Raw genomic sequence first — 24,465 nt, forward strand, 5'->3', positions numbered from 1 at the left:
TCAGTCATCCAGTCTTCAACTCTCAGGACTATAAAGTCTCCCAGAGCACTGGAGCATGGAGCTGCTGATGCAAAGTGTCTCTATGGAAACCACTGACTCCAACAGGAACATGGATCATCTTCATCACGTTATGCTAGTTAATAAAATGCTAAATGTTGGTCTGAAATGACTGCTATTTCTCTTCTATTTCAATAAATTATTTTAACTTTTTCTTTGTATTGTCCCTAATGAATTGCTTGAATGACTTTGTTCAACATGTGAAGAAACCTCCTGCTGTCATGGTTCATCAGTGAAGCTTGTCTCCAGGACCAAAACAAGAAAGTCAAAGGTCTTTTTTCTATGTTCAGCAAACTGAAACAGAACAAAAACAGCATTTTAGCTTTTTTATGTGACTCTGCTGCTCTCTGATGGAACCACAGTGGAACATCTGATGGTTTCATGTCTCTGTATTTCTGTGGGTTTATTTAAATCAGACCAAACGGAAGAAAATTGGGATTATTTTTCTTTAGCTTTTGCACATATTTTCTTTTACTCTGTTTGTTTGCAAGAATATTTTATTTTAATTTAATGCTTAACAGTGTCTAAAAAACATGTAAATAACAAACTACTTAAAATTTAAACTTCTACACCTATTGTTTCTGTTTTCATTTAATCCATTCAGTTCAATGTTGTTGATGCTGAAAGCAGAAAGAAGTGACTGCAATAGCAGAGAGTTGGTGTTGAGCTGCAGATCATCTAGTAGTTATGATGAAGCTGAAGTTGGTGTCAGTGAGAAGCAGCACTTAGACCCAAACCCAAACTTACTGTTCTGTTTCCAGTTCATCTCCCATCACAGAATCATTTCAAATAGTAGAAAAACAGCAGTTCACATCAGCTGACACATCAATGTGTCCAACCTGACCTATGAATGTGTCTGTTCTGTTCCTCACACTCTATGTCAACTACAGCGCTGACCAGCTCTGCATCTGTAGGCTCCTCAGAGGTTTTGGATGAGGCAGCAGATGTAGAGGAGGCTGAACACACCACGATACCACAGGATATCACTGATCATGAAGGGATGAAAAAAAAATGTTATAGAGTAAACTTTTTAGAGAAAATGTTAACTTACAGCCATTTTTCTAACCCTGTTTGTTCCTTTTCGGGTACACGGGTCTGCCAAAATCTTTCCTGGCCACTCATGGGTAAAGGCAGAGGACATCCTGGACAGATCACCAGTCTGTTGCAACTTTTTAGCTGAAGACGTTTTGAGGGCAAACCCTTTCTCTGCTATAACAAGGAAGTTCAGGTTTAATCCTTTTCTTGGAGATTGTAAATGAGGCTGCAATACGAGCTTAAACAGACAGATCATTCCACCACAATGAGACCAAAATTCAAACATTTACCCTCAATGGTAAATGTTGTAAAGAAACCACCAGGTGTCGCTCTATTACAGAACATAGTGTTTGTGCAGAATTATAGACCTAAACCACCTGAATCAATGATTTATGCAGGATTCTTCTAATTACAACAAAACATGAATTATGTCACATTTGCATTAGACACCCACAGAATTTACTTCTTTACAAAAGTCCATACAAAAACTGTATTATGGCTAAAAACATGGATAGTAACACAGAAATAACACGTTTACTTGAAGTTACAGTATAGTAAAAGTATAGTATAGTAATTCACTAAGAACATCTCTATGCAGATAGAAGCTGTGTTTGATTCCTGGTTCCAGAGTTGATTCAGGATCCGTCTCAGGCGTTCACTGTCAGCACGGATCAGAACTGAGTTCCAGAAGCTTCACTTCCAGTCTTCACTATTTCATTCCATATGTGCTGCTTACAGTGAATTTAACTCTAGTGTCTCTGTGTCTGTTTTGTCCAAATCAACTGTTTTCAGCCAAAGAAAATTCTTCTTGTGATGCTCTGGATCCTCCGCTTGAGGATTCTTCTTTTTCTAGACCATCTGTAAAGAAAAATCATGTGATGTCTGACATGATGCCATCATCCCCACCTGACTGACTGACGCCTGAAAACCACCATCTACATTTGTGACCACGCCAAGGATTTTTTTTTAAATCGGGAGGTGGCAGTTTTTGGCTGTGAATACATTATTTCATGTTCTTTAACATTTTTTGTTCACGTCTCATTCTCTTTTTGCAATGATGTGGTTTAGTCATTGTGTTGTATTTAGAGTCTTTCTGAACCTTCTGCACATCTTAAATTATCACAAAAATAAAATAAAAAATTAAAGATCTGAAGCAGATCAAACCAGATCAAAAGTCTTTGAGTGACTTCTTGTTAGAAACTCCTCACATGCTTCTGTTTTAAAGATGATCTGGATTAGGTAACACTAAGGTGCTGGGGCTAAAGTTTACAATCTTACCCCAGTTTGTCTGAATCTGGGTTTTGTCCAGCATGGAGACGATGTCTTCTGTTAGTCCAGAGAGCTGGAACACACAGTCATACCTCCTCCAGTCTTCATGTTTGATCAATGAAACGTTCAGCTCTGAGCTCATCTGGAAGGTTCCATCATGGTTAGGTAGGATCTGTCCCTTCTCCACACCCTCATGGATCTCCTCTCCATCTTTCCTCCAGAACAGATCTGCTCTGTCAGGATAAAAGCCAGTGGCATGGCAGCAGACCGGAGAGGAGGGAGTCTTCTGGAGAAAAGATACTGAAGGACGCTCTGGAAAAACAAAATGAAGAAAAAAATGTCTCCCATATTCAGCATTTATTTGTATGAACTAGTTAGTGTTGTTGACTCTACCTGTTCTCTGCAGAAAACTCCTCCTATAGGGCATGTAATCCTTGAGAAATTTAGGAAACCATGACATGAATATTTGTTGAATGTACTTTATTCTCTCTTTGTCTGCATCCCATGAATGTTTTATCACAGCAGCTTGTGTTTTTGGAGCAACCCATGTCCCAGTCTTCAGGTCCAGAGAGATGAAGTCTTCCCCATCATAACCGTACTGTTCAAAACCTTTGACTTCATCGCTTTCATCGTCCCACTCACAGCCGCCTATTCTTTGGAGAATGTGAGAACCTGAACACCAAAGAAGAAGACTATAAGGAAGTTTGAGTCAATTAGAAAGTCAATTAGAATTCTAGACAGTAAATCTTAAACTTTACCTTCAGTTTGATTTAAACGTTGCTTGAAAACATCCATGTGGGCCTTGAAGAATTGCTGATTAAAAAGACATCTCTGTAAATGAAACTGGAGGAGTTCAGGTCTAAACTTGAATAGTTTTCGTGTCCATTCCTGTTTTGGTTCAAGTTCTCTCTTGGTGCTGTCGCAGTGCCAAAGATCAACATTGTCCATTGATGCCGTAACCACAAACTCAGGAAGGTTTGTTTTTCCAGAAATGCCAGTGGTGATCCATTTCAGAGAGTGTTTCACTAAAGAAAAAAATGCATCTGATTTCTGCATTTATCAAAAAAGGTTTTTAAAAATAAAGTCCTTAAAAACGTCCAAACCCAGGATTTATTTTTGTTTGTTTCCAAAGAATCAATGACTCTTTCCCTTAAATATTGTCAAAAACATGCCAAATAAATATCTACAGCAGTGGTAATTTCTTTAAGACTGGAAGGGAAGCTCGGCTTCCCTTATAATGTCACCAAATTAATGGTCAAATATGTACTATTGTATTAACAATAGTATTAATACATATTTGAGATGAAAACGTTCATCTCAAAGACAAGTTTGTTCAGAATCAGTTACATATAGCTGGTCGGCTGACTCGATTTCCTTCTCATAAATTCCCACAGCGTCACAGTGCATTTCCCTATTGAAGCCCAGCGTCCATTGACTTCAATGGGGCTGCTTTGTATGGAGTCCTATACTGTTCATAATTAAATAAATAAATATTTAATTAAATAAATAAATATGGCCTCATGCAAATACACAATCAACCAATAAATCTCTCATAAATATATAAAAAAATCATGAAATTGTGAAAAACCAGGACACAGATTCTAAATTAGCCATTATATTATTCAATGTATTTCATTTTGCTTTAAAAAACTGTTCATTATTTTAAAACAGCATTTTAAAATATTCATTTTTAATCATGTGGAATATTATTATAATTGTCTTTTTTCAGAAGCTCGTATTTCAAAATCAATATTTTCCAAAGTAGCTTTGTTTTTATTTCATGTTGCTGTTTTTCACAATGGCTTATTTATTTCATGAAGAGCTTTTTCAAGAGAATGAGTCTGTCAATCAGTGAAAGTGGGCGGGATCTAAACGCTCATTGGCTCATCCATGGAAATCGACTCATATTCCTCGATACCCGCTTAGCGGTGTGCCAGTCAGATAGATGACATGTTTCAGTGATATCCGCGCGGCTTTGCTGACATTAGAGATCAAACAGAGTCAAACTATCTGTCTGCTGCAGAAGATGCAAACATGGACCACTCTGTTTTTGTAGTTTGAGGGTTTGTGTGGACCAAACCACAGAGGAGCTCCGGTCGTCCACGTCTATAAGTCCCCCGTTGAAACACTCCTCATTCTTACGCCATTCACTCGGAGCTCACATCGTGCCTCACACTGTGTCGGCTCACAGGAGGCGAGCTGGCGGACCAACAGACTCAGACCAGGCAGGTGCGCAAAGAGGAACAAGCCTGCTGAGGCCTCCTGAACCTTATATTTTTTATTTTCAATGAGACAATGATTATAATCAGGTCCTCTGATTTTATTTTTTCCCTCCCGGGAATATGTTGAACCTTTCCTGCGATGACGTTTCTGACCGTGGTCGGAAAACGCAGCGGAGATCCGGGATTGATTGAGCAATTCTCCAGCCGGGGCTTACTCCAAGAATCAGGCTCTGTACTTTGGAGGAAACCTTTTTTTACTATTACTTTTCCGGGAAACACGGCAAACAGACCCTTAACTTGCGCACACACACACACACTCTTGCGCTGCCTGGGCGCTCTGATACACGTGATTTAAGACGTAGTTTGACTGCAGGACCTGAAGCAGAGACTCTCTCTGGGATGATCTCATGAACTCAAACATGGAAACATTGTTATCATGCAGAACTATTCAAAATAAATAAACTGATCTTTTAACACTCCGTGTGCATTGTGCATCCATGCATTGTTACTGAGATAAGCACAAGCAACCGCTCCATGTGGCTATAAGGCTAAAAACATTAGCTGGTTGCCCCTCCCACACGCGGCATGGTGCGTTCATGAAACTCCAGTTCATAGAAGTTTTGTGGAACTCCAACAACCACCCAGCCTAACTTAGGCCACTACTAAATGTTCATGAGAAGATGAAAATTGCCGAACCGACCACAAAATCGCCTGAATTATGCACACTCGCCCAAAGCCACTTTTATCCGCAAATTTAGAACCAAAACTGCCCAATTTCTGGTAACACTGTGGATGTGTTGAGGTGCATACTCCCCCTAGTGTTGAGGAGAGTGCATTGCGCCGTCACGTTCGCTGAAACATCTTCGATCGATGTAGTCAGGGTGCTGCTGCTCATGTCTGAGTAAAGGAGTAGCCAATCACAAAAGTGTCTCCGCCTTGTCTAGTTTGATTGACAGACAGACCCATTCTCCTGAAAAACCTCTTCATGAAATAAATAAGCCATTGTGAAAAACAGCAACATGAAAAAAAAACAAAGCTACTTTGGAAAATATTGATTTTGAAATCCAAGGTTCTGAAAAAAGGCGTAGAATTATAATAATATTCCACGTGATTAAAATGAATATTTTAAAATGCTGTTTTAAAATAATAAACAGGTTTTTAAAGCAAAATGAAATACATTGAATAATATAATGGCTAATTTAAAATCTGTGTCCAGGTTTTTCACAATTTCAGGATCTTTTTATATATTTATAAGAGATTTATTGGTTGATTGTGTATTTGCATGAGGTCATATTTATTTTTTTAATTAAATATTTATTTATTTAATTATGAACAGTATAGGACTCCATACTTTGAACGTTTTTTTTCAGCCCTTAGAAACTAGACGGTCATTGGATAAACGCTGCGATTATGTCCCGCCCACGGACGCTCAGCGTCTCTGGGGTCAATGGGGAGTGGGCTGGCCCGGACTCCGAGCTGCTGCGTGATGGTTGGAGGGTCTGTCGAAAGACTGCTACTCCTTTTTTTTTTTTTTTTTTTTCATACTTCATTGACAAACAACAACAACACAATACAATAACAATGTGAATGTCACAGGGGAAATTGCAATGTGTACATATTACAGAAAATATAAGAAATAAAACAAAAAGTATATAAGTATATACACATACATATACAACATAAGACAAAAATAATCATTTCTTCAAAAATCTTTGGGGTTTAATAAATTTTAAATTTTTCAAAAATTAAAGTAGTTCTAATTGCTTTTTGGTTTTGCAGATGTTTGATAATGGTACAATACTGATTTATTTCACTCAAAAACAGCTGGAATTTAGGTTTGGAGTTTGACCATTTGGCTTATGGATATTAAATTTTGCCAATAATAAAAACAATTGTGTAATGAAAATACAATCTTTGTCTACTTTGACATTAAGGTAACCCAGAACAATGTCTTTATCTAAAAATGTAACAGTTTGTTTAGTTATATTTCCAATATAGCTTCCAACTTCAATCCAAAACAGATTTGTATGTCTGCAGTCCACAAACAGATGATAAATAGTTTCCTCCTGAGTTCCACAGAATGAACAGGACAGGTCCATGTCCACAACAAATCTACTCAAAGTTTTTTTTGTAGGATATATACAATGCAATATTCTGAAGGACACCTCTTTTATTTTGTTATTTAGACAGTATTTACTACTAATAGTCCAAGCATATGTCCAGTTTATGTCCACAAATTTGGACTCCTAATAAAATCTCCCAGCAGGTAAGGTTGTGGTCTGTAAAAGATTTCTTATTTGCTTATTGGAAACTGAATTAACACAAATATCCACTTTGTCCAAAAAAATTGTCTGGGTTCTTAATTGACTCTGCCGGTTCCAAGCCCGGTTTGAGAAGGTTGCGTCAGGAAGGGCATCCGGCGTAAAACATTGCCAAATATACCATGCGACTTGTTCGCTGTGGCGACCCCTGATGGGAGAAGCCGAAAGAGGAAGAAGAAGATAAATCCCTTTAAACAGTTGAAGTAGACTGATTGGAATGGCATCTAACACTATGGCATATTCTCTGGGTGGAACAGGAATAACGAATTTTAAAAGAAATTCTTCATACGTCAGAAGATGTCCATGAGGATTGAAAAGTTGTCTGATTAAAACAATATCATTATCATACCATCTAGGAAAAAAGGGATTTATTCTTGTATTGTACATTACTGTTATTCCAAATAAAACAAGTTGTTGGAGAACAATTATGCTTATGAACGAGTTTCCAGGCGAGCAGGGCTTGTTTGTAAAAGTTTGAAAGTTTTGTGGGTAATTTTTCAATTTTATAATTACATTTTAGCAAGAATTTAATGCCTCCCATTGTGTCAAATATATATTTGGGAAATGCATTCCAGATATTGTCTTCCTCTTTCAATAACTGACTTAACCACTTTATTTTAAAAGAGTTGTTTAAAGTTTCAAAGGTTAATACTTCCATGCCCCCATATTTTCTGGTTTTACATAAAACATTTTTCCTTAAGTAATGACATGTTTTCGTCCAAATAAAATCAAATAATGTTTTGTTTAATAGGTTCCAGATGTGTTTTGGCATTTCTAAAGACAGAGACACATAGACAGATCTAGAGATTCCCTCAGCTTTAGATAACAGAATTCTACTGTTCAGAGAAAGATCTCTCATTAACCACGTTATATCTTTTGATCATTTGTTCAGTTATTGGCTTGAAATTAACTTCACTGCGATTTTTTTCATTTTTTTCATTTTTATCAATACCAAGATATGTAAGTGAAGATTTAACTGGAATACCGTTGATTTCTGGTGAATCACAATCTTTTAGTGAAAACAGGACAGATTTGTTAAGGTTCATTTCTAATCCAGAGATTCCAGAAAAGTCCTTGATTCCTTTAATTGCATTTGTTATTTCATGTTTATTGGCCAAAAAAATTGTTGTGTCATCTGCTAGTTGAGACAGTTTAAATTCTCTCCCCAAAGCTGTAATACCACGAAATGGACATTTTTTTAAATGAAGGGCCATAACCTGAGCAACTAGTAAAAAGAGAAAAGGGCTGAGAGGACATCCCTGCCTTATCCCTCTGTTAATGTCAAATCTGGGAGTTGTGCCATGTGCCAGTTTAACAGAGCTGTTGCATCCATTGTATAGAACCTCAATTGCTTTTAAAAAACTTTTTCCAAATCCAAATTCTTTAATAACTCGAATCATAAAAATGTGACTTATTGTATCAAATGCCTTGTAGAAGTCAACAAATAAGATAAAACTATCATCTTTAATATATTCATTATAATCAATCATGTCAAGTATTAATCTGATATTGTTGGCAATATTTCTACCAGGCATGAAACCAGATTGTTCTTCATCAATTATGTTTTCCAGTCCTGGTTTCAATCTTTAGGCAAAAATAAGAGCAAATATTTTAGCATCATTGTTTAACAGACTAATTGTTCTCCAGTTTTCTATGCATAATTTATCTTTTTGTGGTTTGGGGATGAGTTTGATGAGGCCTTGTCTGAGAGTTGGGGGCAATATACCAATGAGGATTGCTCCTCCCCCTGCAAAAGAGTGCAGACGCTTTTTTCCCTGCTCCTGCTGCTTCCTGCTTTATTTGCTTTTTAATCATTTAATTAATCATTTTTAATCATTTTACTTCTTCCACACATCCTGGAATATCAGACTGGTCATCCTTTTTTGTGACTTCTACCTATACAAATCAATATTTTTGACAAGCCAGCGACATGTCCGGAAGAGGAAGAAAAACAAACTCCCACTGTGAACGCTGTCGGATCTACCAACAAGAAATAAAAGAGCTACAAACACGGATATTTACTTTGGAAACTGAAAATGGACTTCACAAGACCCTTCCAGTAACATCGGGTGGTAAGAAGCCCACTCTTACCACAAACGAGAAGAATAACAGTGACATAGACCTGAGTGATGTTGTGTCCTTTCCAAAACTTTGTGCGGAGGAACTCTGTGTTAAGCCAAAGCGTAAAGATGACAGAACATCCGAAATAAAGCTCACAAACAGATTTTTACCCCTAACACAATGTGATATTGAAGAACACAGTGAAATTGGACCACAGAGAAGGAGTCATAATGTTGGAAACAAAGCACAGGCAGAAAGAAAATCTGTGCCAAACGTCAAGGTCAGAGATACGCTGCTGCTTGGAGATGGCGCTATCAGTGGAGTCAGCCACAGAAGAATGCAAACTTTATGTTGCCCAAGTTCTACTGTTCCAGTGATTACAGGACTCTTATCTAAAGTCTTGTACCAAGGAGTTAAACGAATAATCATCCATGTAGGTGCTGTCGATATCAGAAAAGAACAGTCCGAACGTTTGAAAAAAGACTTCATCAAGTTATTTGAAGAGATTGACAAAGTAGAGGTTGAAGCATTCATCAGTGGACCTCTTCCTAACATCGATGGGGTGTCACTCAAGTTCAGCCGTCTGTTTCAGCTGAACAATTGGCTCTCCAGAGAGTGTGCTTCCAGAGGATTGCATTACATTGAGAACTTCAATACATTCTGGAAGCGAAAGGACCTTTTCATGGGAAGAGGCCCACACCTGAACAGAGGTGGAGCAAGAGAGTTAGTGAAGAACCTCCTCCACGCTCTGGGGCATAGAGGCCAAGGCCCTGAAAAGGCAGTAAGGAAGGACCGAGCCAGTGTCCCAGGAACCACAGCACAACGGCAACAACAACTACCTCCACCACCACCACCGGTCAAAGACTTGGATCCGGCAGCACCACAACCACCTCCATCTAAGGACTCAGCTGCACCAGCATCACAACAACCACCGCCAGCTAAGGACCCAACCGCAGAACCACAACAACAACCACCAGATTTGGCCCCAGAAATACCACCGTCTGACCGGCTGTGGGCGCCCCCTGCTACATCTACTCCCAGTGAAGACTCACTTTCCTTTTTGTCCCCCACACTTTCACCCATGGCCCTACCTAGCCATTTTGATAGCCTCATCAAGTCAGGAATTAAGATGGCTCCCCTAACACCTGTGAGCCTCACACCACACAGGAGCTCTCCTACCCCTCCAGCGCCCCCTCCTCATCCTTCACCCAACGCCCCTCCAACACGCCCCCTCCGTCGTTCACCCAAATCCCGTCCAGCTCCCACTCCTCCCGGTCCATCACCCAAACTACCCTCAACTCAACCTCTCCTGCGCGCCTCTAGACGTGCTATTCCCCGGAGCTAGGATGAAACGGGCCCCCAGTGTCCTAGGAAAGGTTATGTCAAACTGGGGCCCTGTGATGAACAGCTTCCTTCTGGTGATATACCTGTAGTTGCACCACGTAGAATGCAAAAAAGGGCAGTTAGACTGTCCAATCAAAGAAATCTAGTTCACATCCCCTGCAAGAAGGTTTTGACCAGTCCCAAGGAAACTAATCTCAAACTTGCTGCACTCAATGTCAGATCTTTATGCAACAAATCATTTTTAATCAATAATCTTATCTCTTCTTTTAATCTTGATTTTATGTTTTTAACTGAAACATGGCTTGACAAAAACACAGGAAACATAGTTCTAGTCGAATCAACTCCCCCCAACTACAAACATGAATCGGAAATACGAGAAAATAAAAAGGGTGGAGGCGTTTCTGCACTGTTTAGAGATAATATTGCAACCCGCAGACTATCATTTGGTGTGTTTTCATCATTTGAGTATGTGTCCTTTAAGATTGAGTTAAAACAAACTCCTCCCTTACTCTGCATAGTTATGTACAAACCTCCTCAGCACAGCCAAAGTTTTATTGATGATTTCACTGAAATGCTCTCAGTTGTGTGCACAGACTTTGATGGTCTAGTCATTACAGGTGATTTTAATGTTCATGTTGATAATGTCAATGACAGAAATGCAAAAGAGCTCAATGCTGTCCTTGAAACCTTTGGTCTAATTCAGCATGTGAGTTGCCCCACCCACAGCAGAGGGCACACTCTGGACCTGCTCATCACAAGGGGGGTTACTATTTACAATGTCAGTGTGGTTGATGTCGCCCTCTCTGATCATTTCTGTGTATTCTTTGACCTGTCTGTTGCTCCCAAACCACCGCCTGGCCCTGCAGTTGTCCAAAGGAGACAAATAAATGAGAGCACTAGGGCACAGTTTGTAGAAATGATAAACCCTGAAAACGTCTCTGGTGCCAATGTTGATGAAATGCTGAATTCTGTTACTTCTAGCATCTTGAATGTTCTGGATGCCATTGCCCCTATGAAGGTTAAATTGAGAAAACATATAAAGAAAGCTCCCTGGAGGAATGATGATCTAGTCAGGGCACAGAAACAACAGTGCCGCAGAGCCGAGCGAAAGTGGCGCAAGTCAAAACTCCAGGTTCATTATGGAATATATAAGGCGGAGTTGTACGCTTATAACCAGATCTTATGCAGAACAAGGGAAAGGTACTTCTCTGAAATAATTGGAAGTTGCAGCAGCAACTCTCGTATCCTGTTCACAACAGTTAACAGATTAACTAACCCCCCAACCCAGCTACCAATAGAATTGGTTTGTACACCTAAATGTAATGAGTTTGCTGTATTTTTCAATGACAAGGTTCAGGGCATTAAAAAAGCCATCAACTCCACAACACATATAACTATCGAACGGCCACCTACTCACTCTAAGCTGACTCACTTTATACCTGTCACTGACCAAACTGTCCAAGAGACCATCACCCGTCTGAGCTCGTCTACATGCTGCCTTGATGTGTTACCCACTAGATTTCTAAAGTCTGTCTTGAACAGTGTGTTGCCATCAATTACTCAAATAGTTAACATGTCTCTTCAATCTGGAATATTTCCAGAGGCCTTAAAAACTGCAGTCATTAAACCCCTCCTGAAAAAGAGCGGTCTTGATCCCACTGTACTGAATAATTACAGACCTATCTCTAATCTGCCATTTTTAGGAAAAGTCCTTGAAAAAGTTGTCTACCAACAGCTCACTGACTTTCTCTTATTAAACAATTCGTTTGATGTTTTCCAGTCAGGTTTTAGACCCCATCATAGCACAGAAACTGCTCTTATCAAGGTAACCAATGACATCCGCCTGAACACTGATGATGGAAAAGTCTCTGTCTTAATCCTGCTAGACCTGAGCGCTGCCTTTGATACTGTTGATCATGGGATCCTTTTGCACAGACTCCAAGACTGGGTTGGCATCTCTGGATCTGCCCTAAGTTGGCTCAAGTCTTATCTGGAAGACAGGAAATATTTTGTTGAAATTGGGAGTTGTGTCTCAGACTACATGGGCTTGAATTGTGGTGTGCCCCAGGGATCGATCCTGGGACCCCTTCTGTTCAACCTCTACATGCTGCCACTAGGGCAGTTAATACGCAGTAATAACATATCTTATCACAACTATGCAGATGATACTCAGATCTATGTGTCACTGACAACAGGTGAATATGGGCCAGTGGATTCTCTCAACCACTGCCTCCAACAGATCAGCGCGTGGATGCAGAACAACTTTCTCCAGCTAAACTCAGACAAGACCGAAGTTATTGTTTTTGGCCCACAGAAACAAAGAGAAATTGTCAGCAGCTACCTTCATTCTCTGTCTCTTAAACCCTCAAATCAAGTCAGAAACCTAGGGGTAATCATGGACTCTGACCTGAACTTTAACAGCCATATCAAGTCAGTAACATCATCAGCATTTTACCATCTGAAAAACATTGCCAAAATCAAAAACATAGTGTCAAAGCGAGACCTGGAGATACTTATTCATGCATTTGTCTCCAGTAGGTTAGACTACTGTAACGGCCTGCTCACCGGCCTCTCCAAACGAGCTGTAAAACAGCTTCAGTACATCCAGAATGCTGCTGCTCCAGAACCAGGAAGTATGATCACATTAGTCCTGTGCTCAGGTCTTTGCACTGGCTCCCTGTACCTCAAAGAATAGACTTCAAAGCAGCTCTGCTTGTGTACAAGTCTCTCCATGGCCGAGCACCAAAGTACATCTCTGACATGTTAGTGCCATATGAACCATCTCGTACTCTGAGGACCTCAGGGACCGGCCTCCTGTTGATTCCCAGAGTCAGAACTAAACAAGGGGAATCAGCATTTCAATATTCTGCAGCTAAAATCTGGAACAGCCTCCCTGAAGGCGTAAGACAGGCCTCTTCTGTGTTCATGTTCAAATCTAGACTTAAAACATTTCTGTTTAGCCGTGTATATGACTGAAAGGTCCTATCTGCACTTTTCTTTCCTTCCTTTCTTTTTAAATCTTTTTTTTTTCTTCCTTTTCTTTTAAAGTAAATTTTATGTTGATTATTTCTATGATGTATTGTGATTTTAATGCACTTTTCTGTTTTGTGAAGCACCTTGAATTACTTTGTGTACGAATTGTGCTATACAAATAAACTTGCCTTGCCTTGCCTTGCCTTGCCTAAAGCTTCTTCAAATAAGTTTGATAGAAAATGGGTCAATTTAGCAATAAAGAAATTATAAAACTCACTTGTTAGTCCATCATTACCTGGACTTTTATTATATTTAAGAGATTTAATACAGTCTTCAACTTCCTCTGTCTTAATTTTCTGGTCACAAGTCTTTTCAAAAGTTTCACTGACTTTTCCAATCTTTTCTTTAATATTGTTAATGAATAATTCAATATCTTCTTCTCTAACGCAATCTTTGGTGTAAAGTCTCTGATAGAATTTTGCAACATATTGAGAAACCTTTTTTGTATCTTCACTTATTGAATTGCCAATTTTAATTTGACGTAGACAGGAAATTTCAAAATTTCTTTTTTCTAAGTTGTTTTTTCTAAGTAAGTTAGTACATTTTTCACCTTGTTCTAACCATTTTCTTCTGGATCTAACAAATGCTCCTCGTGCTTTTTCTTCATATACTTTATTCAATTCTGATTGCAAAGATCAGATAAATTCGTTTTTTCATTAATAATCATTATTTTTCTTATTAGTTCTGACTCTCTTTTTTGTTTTGCTTTAGCAATTTTCTTCCCAAATGATATTGCCAAAGATCTTATTTCATACTTCATTAACTCCCAACTATTTGAATATTTTTTTTAATGTAAAGGCTTGTTTCCAGTATTTATCAATTAGTTTTTCTACTCCATCAGAAAATTCTTTATTGTTTAATAGTAAATTATTCAATTTCCAATAGTCTACGTTGTATTTGGTTGCATCAGTTTCCATATTAATTTTAATGGACACTGTATTGTGGTCTGAAAAAACATTTGGTATAATCTCAACGGAATCAACTGTATTTTCTATGTCATTAGAAATTAGCCAAAAATCAATGCGGGAACACTGAGATCTGTCCTTATTGCTCCAAGTAAATATTTTCTTATCAGGATGTTTATGTCTCCATATGTCAATCAAATCAAGTCTATTACATATGTTTTCCAACTCTTTTGCGTCTTCTTTCTTGGATGGAAATCGATCAAGATGGCCATTCATTACAGCATTAAAATCTCCTCCCCATTAAATCTTAGTGGTGGGATACCTTTGTAGGAGTGTCTTAATTTTTTCTTCCAATGTTAAAAAGATTGTATTGTTGTTTGTTGGATTATTGGAGGCATATGTATTAATTAAAATAAAATAAAATTGGTCAAAATTCACTACAAGAATAATCCATCTCCCATTTTTGTCAATTAAATGCTCAAGAGTGCGGCCTTTAAATTTGCCCTGTAAAATAATTACCTTTGCTGACCTGTTGCTACCAAAAGAAAACCAGACATTTTTACCCCATTGACTTCTCCAAAACTCCCTATCTGCTTCAGAAGCGTGTGTCTCTTGAATGAAATAAAAGTCTGCATTTTTATTTTGGCAATATAAAAAAACGCATTTTCTTTTCAGTTGGTCTCTGGTACCTCTGGCATTCACAGTTAGAACAGATAATGACATGAACTATAAGAACAAGAAAAAAGAGAAAATTAACTTAGGAACTTCCTGGTTTTGTTCAGGAACCGCTGCACATATTCAATATGCCTTAAACTTTGAGTCTGTTTTATACCGTCATACTGACCTTTACAAACATATTTCAGCTTAACTCAGTAGTATTTCCTTGCCGTTTACGAAAGCACTGTTTCCAATGAAGTAGGCTTTCTCTCCTTTCTTCCTGGCTGCCTCCACTGCTGGCCATAGGCGGCTGCGAGCTTCTTTATCAGCAGATGTGAGATCTTCCTGGAGACGAAGATGATGATCCAGTAGGTAGACGTTCTTTTTAGAACTTTTCCACAGGAGATCTCTGGCTGATCTGGACAGGAACCTGATGATTATGGGCCGGGGACGTTGATTGGTTCCATTCCCACTGGGCTTTCCAACTCTGTGTGCGATGTCGATTGCTGAAACCACCACTGCAGAATCTTTGGTTGGTAACATCTCTTTAAAAATGTCTTGAACTCTTGTTTTGACATCCTCTGGATTTCTTTCAGGGACACCAGACAGGCGTAGATTCACTCTTCTGCTGTAGCGATCTGCATCATTCATTTTGGTTTCCATCTCTCCAACCTTCTTTTCCAGCTCTTCACATTGCTTTTTCAGGCTCTCATTTAGTTTTTTCAAGTCCATGACCTCCTGATGGCAAATCTCAAGCGACTTCTTCAAATTGGACAGTATTGTAATGCACAGCTTCGTCAGTTTTGTCTGCTCGTTCGTTAATTTTTTCGGTAACTGCTTTGATGATGGTGGATTGAAGCTCAGACAAAGTCGGCTCAGTTGCAGCACTTTTCTCAGGATTATTTTGCTTATGTTTCATAGGTGTATTTGGCATTGAAGAGCATTCTTCATCATCCTTCATGTGACATGCATAGGAATGGGTCTCTCTGATGTTTCGTTCTTCCTTAGAAGCATCCACTTCCATATTTTCCAAAGAGCTGCTGCGGTTGAGAGAGCCGCGGATATCTTTTGATTTCTTCATCATTATTAGTTTAGATTTCAAAATATTAATTTGAAAAAACCTCACGGAAAAACTTTTACTGTTGTTTCAAGGCAAAGGGTCGGGGAAAAAAACAGTTTGTGCAGCGAATTCCAAGTTTTAAGAACTCACAGAAGTTTCTTACATGCGGTCGCGGTCGCCATCTTGGTCAGCCCCCCTGCTACTCCTTTTGACTGACAGGAATCACTGAGGCTATTCGCGCTCGGTCCCATCAGAGCGTCGGCCTCACCCTGTTGGTCGTCGTGGCAACGTTGGTCTGTGTGGGCGCTGCTCTTCATGCTGTTCGGTGAATCTCCGGTAACACGGTAACACGACTCAGACAGAGCAGCTCATATGCGGGTCCGGCTGATACCAATTCGGACGCTAACGGCAGCTACTAGCTACTTGTTCCGTACTACGACAGGGTCACAGACCATTTTCTTGAAAAGGAACATGGGGCAGAATTTACTTTTAAATAAATAGACAATTTTATGATGTAGGCCGAAAATGAGCTTCCCCTCTCTGACAGACCAGTAGCCGCCCATGGTCTACAGAGTAGCCACAATTAAAATTGTGCACATGGATATTTCTGAATACATTTCATACTGAAACATTAATAATTTTTTCTCAAAATAGAATTTACATTTTTTGGCGAACAATATTTTTCCTCACAGAGTAACATGATAACAATGCTTAAATATTCTTCCCTTAAATTGAGGTGAAATGGAATTTCACCTACAAACTTGTTTTTGACCACTTTATTCTTGAAGGATAAACCATTAAACATCACTAAAAACCTTTATTTAAAACAATAATTGTTCCCCTTTCTTGGTATATATTGGTGCTTTGCAATAAGAAACGATCCAGACTTAACTTGCAATTTGTTTTAGTCAACTCAAAATAAAAAATCTTCTCTTTTCAGGTTTCCTTTTCATTTCTACGCTGAAGCCAGTCTATGACCATTGCTGATTTTCTTTCCTATTAAGATGAATTTGCTGCATGGTGATTTATTTCAGAATCATTTGTCTCTCTAATACAGTCCTCCCCCCACTATGAAACAGCTTTCTAAATGTTTTCATCTCCACAAACTCAGCTTGTTTCCTATGCAGAGTTTTGTTTCTGCAAGTGAACAATGACAGCAATGTCATCTGTTTTAGCTCCAAAGTAACAACAATGTATGGAAGGAAATGTTGAAATAAAAACTGCAGCTTGTGGTCTTACCTGCAGATGCTGCATGACAGAGGAAGAACAGAGTTATGAACATCTTCATCATTTCTGGAGAAATCAAACACAGACAGTCAACTGATCTTCTACTGAATGTAGTTGAACTGAAAGAACAGTTGGTGTGAGGAACTCACGAAGGACCCAAAATGCAGGAGACCAGGCTTTACTGCAGGTACTTCAAACTTTAAAAACCTTAAACATGAGGGGAAAAATAGACGAGGTAAAAATGTGACAAAGCAGATAATCTGAACATCAGACACTCAGAAACACAGAGGATGATTACTTAAACCCAAAAGAACTCATGGTGACATCAGCATCACAGAAAAACATCAGAAATGTCTTAAGTGGTCCAATGAGTTTGTGAAATAACCCACCTAATTTTCATTTAAAGGGAAAATGGGTCTGGGTTCTAATGGATTTAAAAATAACAGCTGTGGATAAACTGTAAATGAAACCAGATGAGACAGTGATTGGAAAATAAGCCTGAAAAAGAACACTGCAAGGAAAACAGAACCAAACAAAGAACACAGTGTGTGTGTGTGTGTGTGTGTGGGGGGGGGGGGGGGGGGGGGTCTGTCATTGGAACAGAAATGTAATGAAAAATTCATCCAGAAATAGAAATATGGAAGACATTTTTGTCCACCTGATCACTTTAGCTGTATGTTTAGTCATCTGGGAGAACTTTATGATCTGCTATAGACTCTCAATTCCTCTGCTCTGCTCTGGTCCTTTTCATCTTCCTCACCAGAGTCATATTTATCCTCCTCTATCTTATGCTGTGTCACCCTTTGCTTCTCTCTTTTCTGGAAACATATCTTCATTTTTCTTTTAGTAAAGTCCACCACCATCTGTCCTTCAACTGTTCTGAACACCAACATTCATCTTCATCTTCTGTTTCTGTCACCAACATGTATTTGCTGCTAATTAAAGTAATTTAATGTTACATTACTGCTCTGTTATGTTTAATTCAGATTAATTTCACTATCATGCCTTTTATTTTTGTTTATTTATAATAAAATGAACTTTTTCAGTTTTTTCCAGGTTGAGTGGTCAAAAGGCCAAACTGTGAGGTGGAACCACAGCAGGAATTGTCTGCCAAAAACTAAACATCATTCTCCTTTTTACTATAAAGAAGCTGTTTTTTCACCACAAAGCTGATTTTCACCACACAGATACTCACATGTATGTAAGGAATGTTCAGAGGAAACAAACAGCCAAAAAGTCAGAAAGTGTCTGAACTCGGTTCTGTTCAGGAGTCGTCAGCAGCTCAAAGAACCGAGCCCTCAGGCTTTTATCCTCACTGCTGACAGTAAATAATCCTGGTCTTTCATGGGTTCAGATCAGAGTCCAGGTCCTTCTGGGTTCAGATGTCTCTGTTGCTGTGAGCTGAACAACTGATCTCTGAGCTCTGCAGGTTGTTTCCTTCTCTGTCTAAAAGCAGCAACAGAATGTCTAACTAACCTGTCTAACTAGTCTGACCTGATTGAACCAACTTTGTGTTTCTCCACACAGTTCCTGTTCTAGATCAGTGTCTCTACCTCTGTGTGTTAGCAGAAGCAACACAGGAGCTGAAGATGTCATGAATAAAATCAGAGCAATCAAGTATTTATCAGTCACAGATTCAGCAGGTTGTACCACTTGGTTAGAAACTTGGGTCTATTCTGTCTACTTGTAATGTAATCCTGGTTGGAAATGAAGTCAAAGGTTTCCTGAAGGTTTCTACTGTAGCTGATATTTTGGTCCATTCTTCTGTACAGATCTCCTCAAGAGCCGGGATGTTTTGGATGTGTAGCTGGGCATCACAGACTCCTCCACAGATTCTCTTCTGGATCAAGGACTCTGGAGACTGGTTAGAACAATTCAGAAACCTGAAATGCTTTCTACAGAGCCATCTTTCTTTGTCCAGATGATGATGATGTTTGGGATCATTGTCAGGCTGAAAGGTTCAGCCACAATGGATCTACAATGCTCTCACTGATGGAAGGAGGTTGTTGTCATCAGTGATCTCACAATTCATGGACCCATTCCTTAAGATGGACCAGTCCTACTCTTCCCAAATGGTAAATGTCACATGTGGTGCTTTTCTATCATTCTTGCTGTGGTGAAAGAAATGTGTTTTATTAGATCTGGATCCAAAATGACAGTCAGATCATCTTCTGCTGGCATTTTACATTTCTCCTGCTTCGTCTATGAAGATGAAAAATAATTATATAATAATTTTTCATAGGTTGTAAATGAGGCTGCTGTACTGAGATGGACAGATCCCTCCACCCTGATAGAACCAGAGCTATAAAGTTTAACTTCTGACCTGTTCTAAAGGAACCAGCAGACGTTGCTGCTTTGCAGAGCTTAGTGTGTGCAGAAGATTGAACCTGGACAACCTGGTCCAGATGTTAAAACCCACAAAAAGATGACATCCATACAAACATACATTAAAAACATATCTGTACCATATCTGTACCAATATCCATAACTACTGATGTTTATGACTGCAGTCATGTCAAAGTTCCAAATAAAGAAATTGATTGATTGAGCTTATTGGAGGAGAAAACCCTTTCCAGTAGTTCACAACACTACAAAGTAACATTCTCCATCAAAATATATTGTGAGAATAAACTGAAACAAATCTAATATGTGTGATGCCTCCATTTACATCAAAACTCTTTAAGTTATGTCACATCTGCTGTCACACTCTGAGGAAATCTATGAGGAAGGGGGTAAGTTGGGGAGAAAGAAAGAAACATCAATCTGCATGAAAGCTCTGGATTGGGCCCTCTAGTGGTTGCAGACAATAGGTCCCCACCAATAAATTCAAATTCAAATTGAACTTTATTTAAATAGCGGGGGGTGGGGGGTCTAGCCTGCGATGCGCCTTGGGGGGGGCTACTTGGCAGTGGCCCCCCTCCTATGGTTGCCGTATGGAGTGGGCCCCCCCCTCTTTCGGTTTTATTTGCACCTTAGACATGTAGGGTCCTTGGTAGGGGGGGTGCTTGGACATCACTGCAAGCAAGCAGCAGATGTCCTACTGGCACCCTACCCGCCAATTTTAACCGCACCTTAGACATTTAGGGCCCCTTGGTGGGGAGGGTGAGGGGACATCACTGTGAGTAATCAGGAGATGTCCCCTTAGTGCCCTACTCGCCAATTTTAACTCCACCCCCCTTAGTACACACACCCCTCCCCCTTCAATATATACATTCCAACATAAACTCACACACATGCACACACACACCCTCTCAAACACACATACACGCACACACATTTTGCAAGGAAGGTGGGACCTGGGTCCATCTGTCCCCTACCCCGTCCCTGGTGGGGGGTGCGGGCCTCTTGGCGATGGCGGCCGTGTCCCTTGGGTGCCGGCTCCCTGGGCCCGGCGGTGCTCTCTCCGCACGGTGGGGGGGTTCATATTACACCTGAGCCGGGGGTGTTCGTGTCCCTGGGGGGTGGGTCCTGGTCCTTGCCCCTGGGCGCTGGGCCCCGCCAAACTTCCAACATGGCCGAGCCTGGTCGGGCCATATTTATAACACCCCTTGTGGGCCACCCTTTTTTCCCCGGGGTTCCCCCCTCCTGGGCGGGGGCGGCGGGCCCCTGCCTTGCTCCTACCTGGACCAACCGTGGGCCGGGTGGGTGGCTGCTTGGAGTGCGGAGCGGGTCTCCCTTGGGGGGTCCTGGCTCGTACCTGGGGTTGGGGCGGGGGGATGCCCGGAACTCCTGGGTGGTGGTGGGGTGCTTGTCTGGGGCTGTGGGCGTCCTTCTCCGGTGGGGCCCTGCGTTGGGCTCTTCGGGCGCAGCGGGGGGTCTGCTTTCCTGGCTGGGCTGGGGCGGCGCTCTCTTTCCCTCCGCGCCTCCCTGCTCTCTGGCTCTGGGGGCCTCGCGGCGGTCCTGCTGGCCCTGGCCTGGGTGGCGGTCTTGGTTGCCCAGGGGGCGGTTGTTCCCTGCCTGTTCCCGTGTGGCGTTGGGGGAATTCCGGCTGCCGCTGCTGCTGCGGCGGGGGTCTGGGTGTGGGGTGGCTGGGCGCTCCTCCTTCTTTTCACATTCCACCATCCATTTTAGAAGAACATAAACACTCACCTGAGCACAGGTGTTAGCTCACCTTTGCACTAATAGTTTGCATGATTGAATGAATTAAAGATTTCACACTAGTTGGTTTAAAGGCATAGGTATGCGTTTGTGAACACTATCTGTTTTGTGTACATGTTGACATGTGGACATTTTTGCAGCTAGCAGGTGTGTTGATAATATTTGAGTGTGTGTGGACAGGCCCCGCCCTTTTTGTACTACATTTGAACCGTACCGTAATGATAAACAACCAGTAAACCTGTCTGCTATGACCCCCCTGCTTTAAATGCTGCAACTTGAAGGTTTTTCAACTCAAAGACCAGGCAGCACTGAAGGTTCCAGAGCATGCAACAGTCTTTGTTCTGCATGTTCTCCATCAGAAATGTAAATCTTCCCTCCATATGTCCAGCAAAGACCTATGAGGCATGCAAGTGTCACCACAAGCAGGTTGCTAAACTTGAAAGGCTCGTAATCATCTACAGCTAAATGACCTCATTCAGTTCAAAGGATGTTGCTATAGAGACATGTATCACTTCAAACCACTAAAACCAAAGCTTCATACATTAATGACTGCTCAGTGGATTGATTGAATCCATAGTCACTGTGAATGCTGTCAAACTAAACAGCTTTTTCTTATTTTTTGTTTTGTTTTTATAACCCTGAAACTTTGGTGTGTTTCTGTCAAAACTTTTGCGTTAGGGGGGTGTAGCGCCCCTCCGCTCCTTTGCTTGTTTTTCCTCCCGCGACCACAAAAAGTCATGGCTGGCGAGAGACGTTTTACTTCTGTGAGCATGACCCAAAGCCTCTGGCTCATCTGATGCGTGCGCAATCGCATTATCTTTGTGAGCTTGTGCACGCACTGCATTTTCTCACGTGTGCTGCCATGTTCAGTCTCTGTTTCTGATCCTAAACTCTGCCGGACGATTAAACTTGTTGGTAGAAAGCTGCAGATGAACTGAGTTGCTGCTGCTATTTGCAGCCGTCTTTCTCAGAAACAGAAGGAATGGATCTAGAAATGACCAAACTGTTAACAGCACATTTCATTAGAAACCATTTCCTGTTAGAGTCAGACTGAAGAGACGGAAAAAACTGAACACAACTTCTAACTTCTCAATTATTCAACCGTGAGCCTTTCCCTAAAATCATAGATCTCACTTCTATATTTTATAATAATTATTTCTAAAAAAAACCAAAATAAAACTAATCATTTTTGTTCAAGGTTATATTTTGCTGGATTTTTCCAATCCATCAACATGCAGTTTTTTTTAAATGGTTTTTACCAACAGTGGAGGAAATAAGTATTTGATCCGTGCTGAATGTGTAGATTTGTCCATTTTAGAGGTTGATCTTTTCCTAATAAGTCTTAAAAAAGCAAAATTTCATGTGTTTTAGTTGAAGACTGCTCACTTTACCAAATGATCTAATTAAACAGCAACACTTGTCACTCAGTCTGTTCTAAAATATGAAACTATCAAATGTGCTTAAAATAGGAACTGAAGCATGCAGACTGACAAACATGAAAATACAGACTGGAGGTTTTTTATCATTGTTTATATGTTTTTAAAAAAAAACAAAAATAATTTTCTAGTGAAAAACAAACAGTTGTCTTTATGCTTTAGTTCTCCAAAAATATTTTTCATTAACAAATAATGTCTAGCTTGGACTTTGAAATCTGTCATCATTTACTGCTTAGTTGCATATTGACTCATGCAGACAGACGGTAATCAGTGGGTTGATAGCAGCAGGTATGTTGTGGTTTGGAACCAGAAATGGTTGCAGCCTGATTTTATCATTTAGTCTTTTAGTGAGTGAATAGTGTGGTTTACATGAAGTCAACATGATATAAATCATCTGCAACAACTAAAATCTCAGCTGTCCTTTGTAGTTCATGCTAGCATCCTTAAAGTAAATGAAGCATAAAGAAGCTTTAACAGAATAAACAGCTGCACTTGAGTCTGTCTGTTTCAGACACTGAGAGACTACAATCCATGTGTTTGTGTGTCTGAATGTGGGAAAAAGGATTTGATAAGTGATTACATAAAGAAATCCAATAAGTCAGCACAAATTTAACCATCAAGAAAAAAAGAATATATCTAACATGTCACTGTTTTCTGTTCCGGGTCCCCCAGTCAGGTATTGAAGCAGGGACCATCTTGCAGTGAGGCAAGAGTGCTAACCACTGCACCACTGTGCCGCTTCCTGGAAGACATGCGGAAATAAAGTACGTAAAGTTTATTGTAGAAAAGCTGGCACTATCCCTTATTAAAGGGCGACTTGTAATAGATGGGATTTCAGGGGGCAGTTAATCAAACTCTGATCAACTGCTCTCAATGTGTCATGTTATCTGTGTGAAAGTACAAATATGTCTGTTTATGATTCAGAATCATTCTAATGGCATCATTTACATGTGTGAGACTGGATAGAAATAGATATCCAGTAAATGGATGTTTAAATCCGTCTGCAGGTTGCTTCTCCTCTAAGCTGGGGTTCTCTCCCAGAGGCCTGGGAGCTTGAGGGTCCTGCACAGCATCTTAGCTGTTATAAATTATTCTGTCATTAAAGTGATTATGTACATTTAGCAGCCTTCTTTTTAGGGGGGGTTAGAGTCTGTATGCGTTTATTGTGTCTTTAGGTTGTGTGGGGGTTGAGGGTAATCCGTTGGGTCTTATTGCAGAGGGGAGTTTGTGAGAGCATGAATGCATGAGGAGGACAGTCCGTTCAACAGCTTCACAGCTTGTGGGAAGAAGCTGTTTAACATCCTGCTCGATCATGAGAGGGGTGCTGGGGGTCCCTAATGATGGAGGTTGCTCTACGTAGGCAGCGCTGAACATTTAGCTCCTCCAGGTTTGGGAGAGGGGCACCAACAGTCTTTCTCAAAGTCAATCTTGCTGAGTCGTTGTTTGTCCTGAACCTTGCAGCTGCCAAACCAGGATGTGAAGCTCTGAGTCAGGATGGTTTCAATGGTTCCCTTGTAAAAGGTGATGAGGTGAGGTGTTGGAATTCCTGCTTTCCTGAGTCTCCGTCTTTTGGGCTTTCCTGATGACCATTGCGGAGTTGGTGGAGTGTGAGGGCTACAACGTTTCCCTAACAAAGAGAAGAACCATACAGGAGATGAGAATTTTTGCTAGACTTCTGCAGAAGGAGAAGCCCGTCTGTCACAGAGGAGTTCCTCCTTCCCAGTGGATCCAGTCTGGTTT

The 24,465-nt window shown here is 40.4% G+C and overlaps 1 protein-coding gene across 4 annotated transcripts; it reads right to left on the minus strand.

Moving 5' to 3' along the window:
• Nucleotides 1-1,468: 1,468 nt before the first annotated feature.
• On the minus strand, nt 1,469-18,747 carry orla-uia1 (major histocompatibility complex class I-related gene protein-like). 4 transcript variants are annotated; one of them, XM_078954512.1, is made up of 7 exons: nt 18,387-18,747; nt 17,341-17,398; nt 17,204-17,257; nt 3,120-3,386; nt 2,755-3,033; nt 2,371-2,673; nt 1,469-1,950 (listed from the first exon to the last, which is right to left on the minus strand). In XM_078954512.1, the coding sequence occupies exons 3-7, from the start codon at nt 17,253-17,255 to the stop codon at nt 1,871-1,873; spliced, it is 981 nt and encodes a 326-aa protein (XP_078810638.1). In that variant the 5' UTR covers nt 17,256-17,257; nt 17,341-17,398; nt 18,387-18,747; the 3' UTR covers nt 1,469-1,870.
• Between the last annotated feature and the right edge of the window lie 5,718 nt (nt 18,748-24,465).

Source organism: Oryzias latipes, chromosome 11 (assembly GCF_053564925.1).
Source record: "Oryzias latipes strain Hd-rR chromosome 11, Olatipes_Hd-rR_3.1".
NCBI classification, from domain to species: Eukaryota; Metazoa; Chordata; class Actinopteri; order Beloniformes; family Adrianichthyidae; genus Oryzias; species Oryzias latipes.

Excerpts from the sequence above, each read along its gene's own strand:
- orla-uia1 (XM_078954512.1), bottom strand. The coding sequence starts at position 17,255 with ATGATGAAGATGTTCATAACTCTGTTCTTCCTCTGTCATGCAGCATCT. Across the intron at positions 3,034-3,119 it reads ACGTTTAAATCAAACTGAAG|GTTCTCACATTCTCCAAAGA; the intron begins GTAAAGTTTAAG and ends TTTGGTGTTCAG. Across the intron at positions 2,674-2,754 it reads GAGTTTTCTGCAGAGAACAG|AGCGTCCTTCAGTATCTTTT; the intron begins GTAGAGTCAACA and ends TTGTTTTTCCAG.